The sequence below is a fragment of the Drosophila grimshawi genome, unplaced genomic scaffold (genome assembly GCF_018153295.1).
Source record: "Drosophila grimshawi isolate 15287-2541.00 unplaced genomic scaffold, ASM1815329v1 contig_311, whole genome shotgun sequence".
NCBI lineage: Eukaryota > Metazoa > Arthropoda > Insecta > Diptera > Drosophilidae > Drosophila > Drosophila grimshawi.
The window spans coordinates 13,222,836-13,237,532 of NW_025063098.1; the positions used below are offsets into that span (position 1 = coordinate 13,222,836).

The 14,697-nt window shown below is 45.3% G+C and overlaps 1 protein-coding gene across 3 annotated transcripts; it reads left to right on the top strand.

Annotated features, from left to right (window-relative positions):
- Positions 1-276: 276 nt before the first annotated feature.
- On the top strand, positions 277-14,398 carry LOC6567794 (homeobox protein prospero). Of its 3 annotated transcripts, none has more exons than XM_001994324.3 (5): positions 277-4,789; positions 5,411-6,419; positions 7,498-7,683; positions 12,246-12,390; positions 12,873-14,398. In XM_001994324.3, the coding sequence occupies exons 1-5, from the start codon at positions 931-933 to the stop codon at positions 13,050-13,052; spliced, it is 5,379 nt and encodes a 1,792-aa protein (XP_001994360.2). In that variant the 5' UTR covers positions 277-930; the 3' UTR covers positions 13,053-14,398. The 3 variants fall into 3 exon arrangements, with proteins under 3 accessions (XP_001994360.2, XP_032595998.1, XP_032595997.1); XM_032740107.2 differs by having other exon boundaries at positions 277-4,838; positions 4,899-6,348; positions 7,529-7,683; positions 12,873-13,374; XM_032740106.2 differs by having other exon boundaries at positions 5,411-6,348; positions 7,529-7,683; positions 12,873-13,374.
- Positions 14,399-14,697: the final 299 nt, after the last annotated feature.

Here is a 14,697-nt window from a genome sequence, read left to right on the forward strand (position 1 = left end):
GCAAAGGACATTCGCATGTGTGTGGTGGTGGAAAGAAAATTCAAAACAAAATTCACAATTAGAAAACGCAGAAAAAAACGTAGAAAACGTAGACGCAAAATCGACAAGAACAACAACAACAACAACTGCAACAAACTGTCAACAACGACAACGCGAACAATTTTGAATTGTAACATTTCGACAAACAAGTTGAGCGAAAGCAAAATTTCAAAGTTTGGCGCAACTAAACGAAGACAGCGAGAGCGAGATAGCGAGAGAGGAAGAGCAAGAGGAAGAGGAAAAGGAAAAGGAAGAGAAAGAGGCAGCCCAGCCCAAGGATAAAAAGAAGTCGCAAGAAGAATCTGAAGTCTTGGGCCAGCTGAAACAAAAAGTTTTGAAGCATAGCATAGAAGCACACGCACACACACACACACACACATCGACAACTCGGACCTACAAAAACAACCAGCTAAAGGATAAAGATACTGTTTACTGATTACAGATTACAGATAACAGATTAGAGCTTACAGATCGGGCAGAGACCGAAGAAGAGACTCAAACTTGAAATTACACATACGCCGCCTGAGCGCAACAGCGGCGAATTACAATACTCAGAGCAGAACAAAAAAAGAGGGGAGTCAGGAGAACGCGGCTACGACAACGCCGACGACGACGACGGCGACGACGACGACGGCATCGAGTGACAGCCAATCACAAGCGAAGGCGAAACGCGCTCTCGCTCTCTCTCACTCTGTGTCTGTCTCTTCTAATCGCAAGCAGGAGAAGTGGCCTGCATGTGTGTGCCTGTTTGTGCTGTGAGAGAGCAACCGAAAGTGCAAGAGCAAGAGCAAGAGCAAGAGCAAGAACAAGAGAGCAACGCGGCAAGGGCAAGTGAGGAGAGGCAACGTGGAGAGGAGAGCGCGCGCTGCTGCTGCTGTTTGGCATCATCTTATGATGTCATCAGAGGAGTACGACGCGGACTGTTTTGGTTTGTACAGCGATGAGAACGATGTGCTGCTAAAGGCAACAACAACAGCAGCAACAGCAACAGCAACAACAATAGCCACATCAGAGATAGAGGCAGAGTCTAAGCAGCAGCAGCAACCCCCACAACTGGCGAAGAGCGTTGCGATTGCGCTGCCACCACCAGCACCGCAGCCACTGCAGGCAAGCAACGGTAACGGCAGCGGCAACGTTCTGACAACACCAGCACCAGCACTAACACTAACACAAACACAAACAAACGGCAGCGACGACACGGCGAATTGCGGCGAAAACGTTAGCGAAGCGGAGAAGCATTGTAAGGGCAGAGGCAGCGACTCGGACGACGACGATAACGACAACGACAACGACGAGGGCGACTCTGACTCGGACGACGTCGTCGTAATCGAAGCAAGCAACAACAAGGCAACGACAACGACGACGACGACGACGACGACAACGGCAGCAGCAGCAGCAGCAGCGCCAACAGCCAACAGTAACTGTCGCAGTCGCAGTCGTAGCAATCGCCGTAACGCACACAAACGGCAAATCAGTCAGTCAACGGCCGTCGGCAAGACAACAACGAGCGCGGCTAAAAAACCAATAGCGACTCTTGCTGCAACCAAAGTTGCCAGCAATTGCAACTCGAACGCGAACTTGGTGAGAAATCGTCGCACGCGCACGCGATCCTTGAGCAAAGACTTGAGCAACAATAACAGTAATACTAACGGTAACAGTGTCAGTAATAGTGTTAACAATAACAGCTGCAGCAACGGCGGCGCAACGGCAACCGCTGCCTTCATGAGTAGCGCTGCTGCGGCTGCTGCGGGTGCCGCTGGTGGTGCACTTCACTACACTAACAACATCAACATCAACAACAACAACAACACTGGCAACATCACAAATTTAAGCCCAACAACAATTGCAACAACATCAGCGGCAACAGCAACAGGATCAACAGCAACTGCTCTATCCGGCTGCAGTTCGCCGGGTTCGGTAAATTCCGCCTCATCGCTGTTGACAGCTGCCTTTGGCAATCTATTCGGTGGCACATCGGCGAAAATGTTAAACGAGCTGTTCGGGCGGCAAATGAAGCAGGCGCAGGATGCGACCAGTGGCCTGCCACAGAGTCTAGATAATGCGATGCTGGCAGCTGCCATGGAGACGGCAACCAGTGCGGAGCTTTTGAGTGCTGCTGGCTTGGTTAGCAGCCTTAATAACAGCAGTAGCAACAACAGCAAATTGCTCAACAATAACAACAACAACAATAACAATACGCCGCTCAGCAATGGCAATAAAACCAATAATAATAATAATGCCTCAATATCGCCAGGATCGGCGCATTCGTCATCCTCGACCAAAGATGGCAACAGTCGTCGTGTATCCAATTGCAGCGATCGCTCACTGGATGCGGCAGCAGTTGCATCAGCAGATGTTGCTGGCGGTTCACCGCCGCGTGCGGCTTCAGTCAGTTCTTTAAATGGTGGCGCCAACAATGAGCAGCAGCATCAGCAACAATTGCAACACGATTTAGTTGCACATCACATGCTGCGCAACATATTGCAGGGGAAAAAGGAGCTAATGCAGCTGGATCAAGAGCTGCGCACAGCAATGCAACAGCAGCAGCAGCAGCAACAGCAGCAACAGCAGCAGCAACAACAGCAGCAACATCAGGAGAAACAGCAACAGGAGCTGCACTCAAAGCTCAACAACAATACGACCACCAACAACAACAATAATGTTGTCACCGAGAGCATCAATTTGATTGAGGATTGCGAAATGTCGGAGATAAAAATCAAAAGTGAGCCCGAACTGCTAATAGCAGCAACAGAAGCGCCGCATTCGCCAAACGGCGGCAGCAGTCACAGTCACAGTAGCAGCAGTAGCAGCAGCAATAGCAACAGCAACAACAGCCACAACAGCAGCAGCAATAGCATTGTCAGCAATGACAGTCTGCGTCGCAAATCCTCTGACTCGCTGGACGAGGAACGAGCAACTCCAGCAGCAGCTGCAGTAGCAGCAGTGGCAATAGGAGCAACAGTTGCGGAGGCAAGTGAGCAGTTGCCCACCAAAAAGGAGGCTGTCGAAGATTTGCTGGACGAGGTGGAACTGTTGGCTTTGGCTGGACACTCGGGACACTCACGCAACTCGGATATGGAATCGCTGGCATCGCCCAGTCACTCGGACATGATGCTACTGGACAACAACAGCAAGGACGAGGTGCTGGACAACGATGACATCATCGAGGATGACGATGACGATGAGGAAGAAGATGATGATTGCATCGAAACGAAACGTGAGTCCAACAACAGCACCAACTGCCTAAAGAAACCAGGCATGGAGCTGAAACGCGCCCGTGTCGAGCACATTGTGTCCAGCATGCGATGTAGTCCCTCCTCCGTCCAGGCACATGCTGGCCAGCTCCAAGTGAACGGTTGCAAGAAGCGAAAGCTCTATCAGCCCCAACAGCATGCCATGGAACGGTACGTTGCTGCTGCAGCGGGTCTAAATTTCGGCCTGAATCTGCAGAGCATGATGCTCGACCAGGATGACAGTGAATCCAATGAGCTGGAGTCCCCACAAATCCAACAGAAGCGCGTGGAAAAGAATGCGCTGAAGTCACAGCTGCGATCAATGCAGGAACAACTGGCTGAGATGCAACAGAAATATGTGCAGCTGTGCTCACGGATGGAGCAGGAATCAGAATGCCAGGAGCTGGACAATGATCACGAACAGGACATGGACAGCATGGAGCAGGAACAGGAACAGGAACAGGAGCACGAGCCAGAGCAACAACAGAACGATGACATCGAGCTCTCCCATTCACCCAGCCTAAGCGAATCCACGCCCAAGGATGTAGTGGAGCGTGCCGGTTCCAGTTCTCCACCACTGAAGCCACCCAGTAACAACAGCAACAAGAGTAGCAGTGAAACCACACCCAACATGCTCACACAGATGATGAGCAAAATGATGTCCAGCAAACTGCAACAACAGCAGCAGCAGCAGCATAATCCTCTAGTGGGCGTGGCACATCCTGCCCTGCCACAAGGATTTCCACCGCTACTGCAGCACATGGGCGATATGTCGCATGCGGCTGCCATGTATCAGCAATTCTTCTTCGAGCAAGAGGCACGCATGGCCAAAGAGGCTGCCGAGCAGCAGCAGCAACAACAACAACAGCAGCAGCAGCAGCAGCAACAACAACAGCAACAGCAGCAGCAGCAACAGGAGCAACAGCGTCGCTTTGAGCAGGAACAGGAGCAGCAGCGCCGCAAAGAGGAGCAGCAGCAACAGTTGCAGCGACAGCAACAGCACTTGCAACAACTGCAACAACAGCAGCAACTCGAGCAACATGTTGCCGCTGCAGTTGCCGTGCCACGCGCTCAACTCCATCCTCCCGCCCGACTACCCACAAGGATGGGTGGTGCTGCTGCACACAATGCTCTAAAGTCCGAACTCTCGGAGAAGTTTCAAATGCTGCGACAGCAGAACAGCAACAACAACAGCAGCAGCAATAGCAATAACAGCAACAACAACAACAGCTCAATGATGCGAATGTCTGGCACGGATCTGGAGGGCTTAGCTGATGTGCTCAAATCAGAGATAACGACATCATTGTCCGCATTGGTGGACACGATTGTCACCCGCTTTGTGCATCAGCGTCGTCTGTTCAGCAAGCAGGCGGATTCAGTGACCGCAGCAGCGGAGCAGCTCAACAAGGATCTGATGTTGGCCTCGCAGATACTCGACCGGAAGTCGCCGCGAACGAAGGTCGTCGCGGATCGGGGAACGGGCGCCCAAAATGGTCCGACGCCAGCAACACAATCAGGTAATAATGGTTCACTACTACTAGCTAATAGTCAAATGCCCGCACAGCAGCAGCAGCAGGCAAGTCAGAGTCAAAGTCAAAACAGCAACAGCAGCAGCAGCAACAACAGTAATGTTGTCAATGCACAGCAGCAGCAACAGCAGCAGCAACTTGCACAACAGCAGCAGCATAGCGCACAGCAGCAACTTGCACAGCAACAACAACAGCAGCAGCAACAACAACAGCAGCAGCAACAGCAGCAGCAGCAGCAGCAACAGCAGCAGCAACAACAGCCGCAACTAAACCAATCACAAGTCATGTCTGCAATGGCTGCTGCACAGCAACAGTTGCCCAATTGCCAGCAGCTAATTGCTGCACCACGTTTAAATGGCAATCAGCTGTCTTTTGCCTCACCCGCCGCAGCTGCTGCCGCCGCGATGGGTCTGCAAATGCACCATGCTGCCGCCGCGGCAGCAATGCAACAGCAGCAGCAGCAACACCAGCAGCAACAGCAGCAGCATGCTAGTGAGGCAGCTGTTGCTGGAGGCAATGCGTCCAATAATGTTAGCCAAACGAATGCCACTAACAATAGCTTAAGTTCACTTAATATACCACCACCTCACATACGTCCCTCGCCCACAGCGGCGGCCATGTTTCAGGCGCCCAAAACGCCACAGGGCATGAATCCCGTTGCAGCCGCAGCGCTCTACAACTCGATGACGAGTCCCTTCTGCCTGCCACCAGATCAACAGCAGCAGCAGCAGCAGCAAGCCGCACAGCAGCAACAGCAACAGCAGCAGCAACAACAGCAGCAGCAGCAACAAAGCGCACAGCAAACCCAACAGCAATTGGAGCAGAATGAGGCTTTGAGCCTGGTCGTAACACCCAAGAAGAAGCGTCATAAGGTCACCGATACGCGTATAACACCACGTACCGTTAGTCGCATATTAGCTCAGGATGGCGTTGTGCCGCCCAGTGGACAGGCAGCAGCAGCAGCAGCAGCAGTTGCTGCCGCACAGCAGCAACAGCAACAACAGCAACAGCAGCAGCAGCAGCAACAGCAGCAGCAGACCAATAATAACAATAACAGCAGCAATGCAACGCCAGCACAGAGCCCAACGGGTCGTGGCCAGTCCACGGGCACATATCATCCGCCACCACCACCACCACCACCCATGATGCCTGTGTCCTTGCCTACCTCGGTGGCCATACCAAATCCATCGTTGCACGAGTCCAAGGTCTTCTCGCCGTACAGTCCATTCTTTAATCCTCATGCGGCGCCGGGTCCACACGGTCCGCCACATGGTGGGCAGCCAAGTGCTGCCCAGTTGCACCACCAGCACCACCATCCGATGCAGCTGTCGTCAAGTCCGCCGGGCAGTTTGGGCGCCCTAATGGACTCGCGTGACTCACCGCCACTGCCACATCCGCCAACGATGCTGCATCCCGCTCTCCTCGCAGCCGCTCATCATGGCGGCTCGCCGGATTACAAGACCTGTCTGCGTGCCGTCATGGATGCCCAGGATCGACAGTCCGAGTGCAACTCGGCCGATATGTCATTCGATGGCATGCAACCTACTATATCCTTTTTAAAACAACAACAACAGCAACAATCCCTGCAATCCGGAGAGCATTCAATGCTAATGGTCAAGTGAGTTTTACCCAACATTATAGTCCATCTAGTGCCCCGGGGGGTTCTTGGTGTAGAGCAAATTAAGTACATTTACGAGCTGGGGTCCGGGTCCGTTGCTTACAAAACGAAACCAATCAAGTGTCTTCTTCAGTTTATTTATTTTCCCATTTCAACTAAATTCTTTTATAAAATGTAATCAAAACCTTATTTATTGCAAACGCCCCGATACAACACCCACCACCCAACCACCTCAAGTCATCATCATCATCGTCGTCGTCGTCGTCGTCGACGTCGTCTCGGTCTCGACCGCCTCTTGGCTTGAGTTGCATTTGGAATCGCTGCAACAGCAAACCAGAAAAATCAATGCCCAATCGGCGCAGCCAATTGCAATGAGTTCCAAGTGTAACACACCCCCTCTATTCCTCCCAGCCCCTACACTGTCCCTAAGCAGCGCATACAACTGCCTGAATTCATTCTCAATATACCCTTATATTATTGGGCATTTATGATTGAGTGCAAGGTCGGATTTAGTAATATTTATTAACACATATTATTACTAAAGTATTCATTTATTAAATTCTGATCTCATTATTAAATTCTCCTAAAAATAAAGAATATACTCGAAAACCAGTTACTTTTCAATGCCTTACATTTGTCACCTTATTTTTAAATAGGCTCAAAATGTTTCTAGTTTCTTCAATTGAGAGTTTTGCATGGATAGTGTATACGAATATCGATGCAGAACACTGTTTGTCACTTTTCTCATTCTCGCTGTTGTGTTTTCAATCAGCCAAAGCCAAGTGGCAAGCTCAGCACCCCACACCCCACAGCCGCCCCTTGCCCTAACTAACCCTTACGCTACTCGGCGCCCTTAGACGTTCATTATTGGCATTTATTGCTGCCTTTGCAACACTCGAAAGTGCAACAGCAAACGTTAGACATGCCCCCCATCTCGAAGTCGAACCCTGGTCCCCTTGGTACCCCTTGGAGCACGAACATGGAAATTTCTTTGGGCCTAAAACAGCATTGACTATAATAATAACGATATACCCTATCTGTACGATATGTATATATACATAAATATATGAAAATGTAGCAATCATTGCGAATCCTTGACTCCTCTGCACTCTTCAACATTGACACCGATGCACCTGCGCAAGGCGAAACTGATGTTCTTCTGGGTCCGCTATCCAAGCTCAGCGGTGCTCAAGATGTACTTCCCGGACATCAAGTTCAACAAAAATAATACAGCACAATTGGTGAAATGGTTCTCGAATTTTCGGTAAGTTTTGCACACGCCTCCAAACACCAAATTCCCAATATATATATATATATATATATATATATTTGTAACTCTATTATATGTAACTTCTTCAAGCAGCATTCATTTTTATGATTTCATTTATGGTTTTTTTTCGGTTAGTATTATACAGCTATATATGGCAATAGACAACAATGACAACGACGACGAGCAGCATATCTGTCAGGCACACTTCAAAAAAAAAAGTTCCAATTCAACTGTCGAAAACCCTTTTGACTTGCACTCCAAGAAATCCGCACATGCAATGCTAAAATCCCCACAAAACCCCAACACCACCCAAAAAACAAAAACATATTTAAATTATTTGGCAATTTGCATATGCCTGTCAGGCTGTGAGCAAGAGAGAAGTTGCCAAAAAAACATATATGTATCAGAGAAATAAACGACAGCTGCCAAAGCGACAGCTCCTCGTGTTCCATGCGGGCTTCTGCAGTTGCTGCCTGCAGTTAAGAACTGCGCTTCGATTTTCGCGCCAAATGCGAGCCACATCTGCAACACTCTATCCACGCGACAGTACAATAGTTCACCTGGATTTTGATTTGCAGCCCCTAACAAAACACACACACACATAAATACATACATACATTCATTGGCTTAGCAGCTGTCCCTTCTCGTGCTTAAGCAACTAAACTACCCTGCCCTGCCCTGCCCTACCCAATCCTGCCCTACTCTATCCGATTTGTCTCAAGACATGCGCAACGTCTTAAGACATTTGTTACCTGCGCACACAAATCGCAGCACGTTCTGGGTTTTTCCCTCTGCTGTTTGTCGGAATTTCCGAATTTGTTCTCTGGGTTCTTGCACCTTTTGTACTGCTTCTTAGGGGTTGGCTCTGCCCCGGCTCCACAAAAAGGGGTTGTGTGTCGCCTTTTTCTTATGAATGAAAAGCGACTTTTGCATGGGAATTTCTTTGGCGTATCTTTGAGCGACTTCAACTTTCGACTGCTGAGGTTAAAATGGGTGGGAATATTTTTGTTGATTTCTTTATGTTTTTTTGGTCCTCTAGTTTCACAGTCCTTAACGCTTAGGGGTTGTTTAATATGTAACGGTTATTTTTCAATTACTTCAAACGCAACTTGTTTGCATTTTTTATCTCATGCAATTTTGTTTCATTTTGAGTATATCTTTTTCATATTGCAACTCAAGGATTGCTTTCTAACTAGCGAAGTTTAGCATTATGAGTTTCACACACACACACACACACAGAGAGAGACCCTTAGACTGCTTACTACTAATAACATGTTGCATGCCGCTTGTAGTGGCCACTTAAGAAAATGCAAAAGGGGCAGCCTCCAACTGAGTTGAGATGAGGGTTCCAAGGATGTTGGCCACTTTTCACATGCTCGAAGTGTGAAAGAAAGTTGCAACTGCTGTGGCTGGCTGCTTATTATTAAAAAATATATATAAATATATATGTATAAAAAGTAGTTGTGCTGCAGAGCCATGTATGATGTACTGAATGGGCAGCATTCAAGCCATTTCTTGCCACTCTTTTGCCTTTGTGTTGGCTAATTAGCAAAAGTGCCTTTTGTGTTTGTATGGCACTTATATAATTGCATTATCTGCCCGTTACTCTTATGGCAAATGCAAATAATGAAAAGAAAGCATCCAAAGGACCCATGCATGTCCTGCACAAACATCCACACACAAGTACAGTTAGGGGCAGGCTAATTAGTTTGTTTGACTGACTGCCAGTTAGGAGGAGCTCGTTTCTTTGGCTGCCACGTTTTGTTCGTGGGGCAAGCTACTTGAGAGTCGCGCCTGGAGAGATGCGCATAATGGCAGCACCACTCGCCCTCCTCCTCACTATTCTCAACTGGCAAAAGGCGCTCAAGGATATGCAAGGCACTCCACACACACATACACACACACACACATTTTCGCACATATGCGCTGTGTTTTCTTTTTTTCTTTCTTTTTTCTATTTTTTCCATTTTTTTCATCAAGCATTTTTGAGGTTAAGTGTCCTTTTGGCGCTTAGGCACCCCCTCCACCGACCCTTTCACTCCCAGCCAGCCTGCCAGCCGCGTGAAAAGATCTTGCTGAATCCAAAAAAAAAAAAAAAATACATATGGAAAATATTATGAAATATGAACAGCAACAAACAACAGCACACAAAATACGTATATATGTAAAAAGAAAAAAAAATACATACACCCACACACAAACACACACACACATATTTCAGTATATATATATATTATATATATGTACATGTATATTAAGTGTTGCCAATTACTTCATTAATGTATGAGGTAGAGATGTCTGCATATGTGTGGGTGAGTATGTGTGAGCTTATTAATGTACTTATTCTCTATTCATATACCATAAGTGAATGGCACTTCTGAAGAAAGGCAAAGAAGTAGCAAAGAAGCAGACTTGACACACAACAACAACAACAACAACAACAAAAACAGCAACAGCTACCTCAACTAGACACGCACACACACACACACTCACACACACAGAGACACTCACGCACGCTTGCCTGCTTTTAAATGGGCTGAAGAAGCAGCTGAAACGCCCCCCGCCCACGTCCAAAAAAATGTGCATACAAATCTGAATTGTAAATAGGCTACGAAAAATATATAAAACTAATTAGTTATAGAAGCGACTGCACATCCGTTGACGACTGTGTGCGAGTGTGTGTGTTGTGTGTGTGTGTGGTGTGTGTGTGTGGTGTGTGTGTTTTTAGTAGCGTATTATCTAAATTAAGTGGCGCAGCGCTCACACACTTGTGGCAGGCAGTTAGCTAAACTTCCTTTTCCTGGCCCCACTTTTAACACTTGATGTGTGTGGCATTTGAATGCCTGCCTCAAGCTAAACAACAACAGCTAAAAATATATAAAAAAGAAAACCCAAAGCTAATTGCATCAAAAAAAAAAAAAAAAATTTATTTATTGTGCTTTTCCAAGTAGGCAAATGCATTGTTGCCAAACGCCTAATAACTATAGACACACAGTGCCCCCTCCAGTTGCAACCGCAGATATTCAGATATTGTTGCAAGCTCAAACAAAGCAACACTCACACACACACACATACACACACACACACAGACACATACACACACTTATACATACGCAAAACTGTCACAATTTGTACTGGCGGCTTTCTTGTGTGTTGTGCTCGACTCATTATTATGGCCACCGATGCCCATTGTAGGGACTCTGGCTCTGTTCAAGTGCGCGTGGCAGTTGCCTCCAGGGAACTCCTGCTCGCACCGAGCTTGACAGGCCTCGTTCTCGTTCTCCTTTCTCGTTTCTCGTTTCTCGTTCTTCATGCCAAAGATTTAGCCGGCCGTGCTGGCAATCTGTTCTATTTGCGCAATTCGCGCTTATTGTTTGGAAAAATCAACACAAGAGCAAAAACAGAAAAAAAGAACTGCATTTGGCGGTCTACTGCTGGGAAATCTTGAAATTAGCGCGATTATCGGAGCGGATTGTCAAGTGGGCGGCAAGCAACAATTACAAACAAAATATACACAGACTGCTACTCAGCACTGCTCACTGACAGTTGGTGGTGGAGGAGCGTTCATTAGAAAAAGACAAGCAATCACTTATACATCAGCCCGAACCGACAACCCCAAGCCACACCCCTCGCCAGCCAGCTGCTGGTGCAGACACAAATCACTTGACTAAACAAGGCGGCGACACAGCTGCCAACACGAGGAGCATAAACAGGCACCACTGTGGCACCACTGCACTTGCTAATTAAGTCCCCAACCACCAGGCAATCGGCAGGCAACAGTCAGCCGTCAGGCAAGGGCGACGGCTGGTTGGCGGTGCAAACCGCATCGAGAAGACGCTGCCCGTTGACTTGCAATTGTTAAGCGCCAGGATATACGTGCAGGATATATGTGCATATATGCCTCATATACCCCTCAGCGCTGTCGTTGCACATTTGAGATTTATTAAAAATTCTTTACAACAAAGAAGCACAAGAATCACACACACACCCACACACACACACACACACATACACCCATACACCACCCACAAGCAGAGTCGAGGCTTTTTGAGGGTAGGACACAAAGGCGCGCCTAAGAGTATGCTGCTAAATTTATTAATAATGTCATATTGCAAAGTCGATCCAATATAATGCATTAAACCCATAGAGGCAAAAAGGCAGTCTAAGTAGGCTTAGCACTAGTTAGCAGAGACGTGTGAGTGCGAGAGAGTGGGCATGAGCGTGAGTGTGCAAGCGAGAGAGAGAAAGCAAGTCTCCGCTTTGGGTGTATTGTGTATGCATGAGAGATCTTTTAACTTTTGTATTCGAATTCAGTTGTCTAATTTAGCCGTATATTTTTTTATGTTCTTTGCATTTTCTTTTCTTTCATTTGTATCTTACATGTTTTGTTTTTTTGTACATTTTACTTTGATTTCGTAAATTTGAATGCTGTCCAAAAAAAAAATACTAAAAAAAAAAAAACAACCAAAATCTAAAAAATCAACAACAAAAAACAAAAGCATAGCTATTTAGTATACTGACCAATCCAAACATATTCCTCATCTACGCATCTGCAGAGAATTCTACTACATACAAATGGAGAAATATGCACGACAAGCTGTCACTGAAGGCATCAAGACACCCGATGATCTGTTGATTGCTGGAGATAGTGAATTATATCGCGTGCTCAATTTGCACTACAATCGCAATAATCACATTGAGGTATGCAACATTCCCACTATCAACAAGAGATGTAAATACTTTCAATTACCGCCACTAAATAGAAACGAGCATAAGATCAATTCTCAACAACAATTACTTTCAATCATTGCTGTTACCTAAGTGTTACTTAAAACACACATTTAAGTAATTAAGTAATGTTTTTTTGAATTCCACTGAAATAGTTGCAGTTGAGAATTGCTTGCGAATGGTAATTACGAGTAATTATAGATCTGTTAACAACAACATTAACAGAGTGTCGTGTGCTTGTGAGTGTAGAGAGAGTGGGATATGAACCATCGCTGATATTTATAGCTGATATTTAGAGCACACTCAAACACTCACACGTACACACACACACAATCGAAAATACACTAACACACACACACACACACACATCAACACACATACTAACACTTTGAGTTTCGCTGCTGTGACCTTTTGCTAATTTTATCGTACGCCTTCGGCTTCGCCCACGTTCGCAGGTACCCCAAAATTTTCGCTTTGTGGTCGAACAGACACTGCGTGAATTTTTCCGTGCAATACAGGGTGGCAAAGACACCGAGCAATCGTGGAAGAAATCCATATACAAAATAATCTCACGCATGGACGATCCCGTGCCCGAGTACTTCAAGTCGCCGAATTTTTTAGAGCAGCTGGAATAAGTGGAGGAGTTGGCTTTGCCAACAATGCCACCGCCCCTGAATCATCCTACGAACCCTGCTACGACTACTACTACAACAACTGCAACAACAACAAGAGCAGCAACAACAACAACAACAATGCCGAAAGCGAAGCGAAAACAAAAGTCAAAAAGTTAAATCTACGTAAGAAATACAACTGGATATAATGCACAGTAACGTTGTATTATAGACACACATCATCAAAACAGAGGCAACACTTTCTTAAGTATTCGCAGATTTAGGCCTCTCGTCGAAAAACAGTAAAAACAAAAAGAAAAACAGCAACAACTAAAACATATTCAAATTCAATACAAAAATTCTGTAGAGCCGTAAAATATTTTTTCAAAAATTTCGAAAATGCCGTCGACGCTCTGCGGAGCGTACTAAAAGCAACAAAATACAAATATAGCCGCATTTCGCATTAGGTTTGATGCAACAACAAACAGCAACAACAACAACACCAATTCATACAAACACATACCTGAACAACAAGCCTCAGCCACCAAATAATTGATCGCTGAAAAGTATGCATCGCTTTTGAACAAGAAATACTATAGTGCAAATTAAAAAAAAAAAAACAAAAACAAAATATAAAAAAAACACCTGAGCCGTTAAAAACAGAGAAACTCTCACACATACCAAAAAATGTATCTATGCAGAGTGTAAACTGTACTCTGACCGTTGGTTTGCTAGTTGAAATTTTTTAAAAAATATTTTTACAATACGTATATATTTAAAATACATACATAGTTGAGCCGTCTAATAATCTACCGAAAGTTGACACACATTCACATTCACACAAACACACATTTCAAATACAAACACAACCACACCCACACTAATACACATCGGTACAGTTTTCGCAGAAATTTAAAGTGTGTTTTTAGCCGATTGAAAAGTGCTTTCCGGTTGGAGCAATCGCTTTGATTAATCGGCTCCAATTGCAGACCAACTTTTCAGTACGTATTTACAGACAGTATTGCACAAGCTTTAAAAAAGTCTCGTGCAATTCTGTTGCTTAAATCAACAAACATATTAATTAAATAAGCCAAGTTCAGGTTGCTTCTTTCCTTTTAACCTTAAGCATATATTCGATGTCTATTAAAAAAAAAAAACCAAAAATATAAAATTTAAAAAAAAAATGATCAAGAAAAAAAGTATAAAATCTTGCGCGTAGTATTTTAAAACGAACAATTAATAATAATTTGTATTAGCAGAGGGCGTTAGGGTAGCTAAATTTTATATAATGTTATGCAAACATACGACCAAAGTTAATTGTTAAAAAATCTAAATTTGAATGCGATTTATTTTTGAAACATGCCCCATAATAAAACATTCATTTTTAATTGCACCAAATTGTGCACGCATATTAATTTTTTAAATACCCAAGAACACACACACATATACACACTCACACAAACACACACACACTAGTCTGTTATTTATGTACATATTTATACGTTTAGTTGAATAGCATTCGGTTTAAGTTTATGTTTAGTTTAAATTACTTGGCCTTAAGTTGCAACAAAATACAAACAAAATACAAAATATATACACAAAAAAAATCACAACACTGTAATATCAAATATTTGAGTTTCTTTTCTTATCAGTTGACATTCAAATCGAT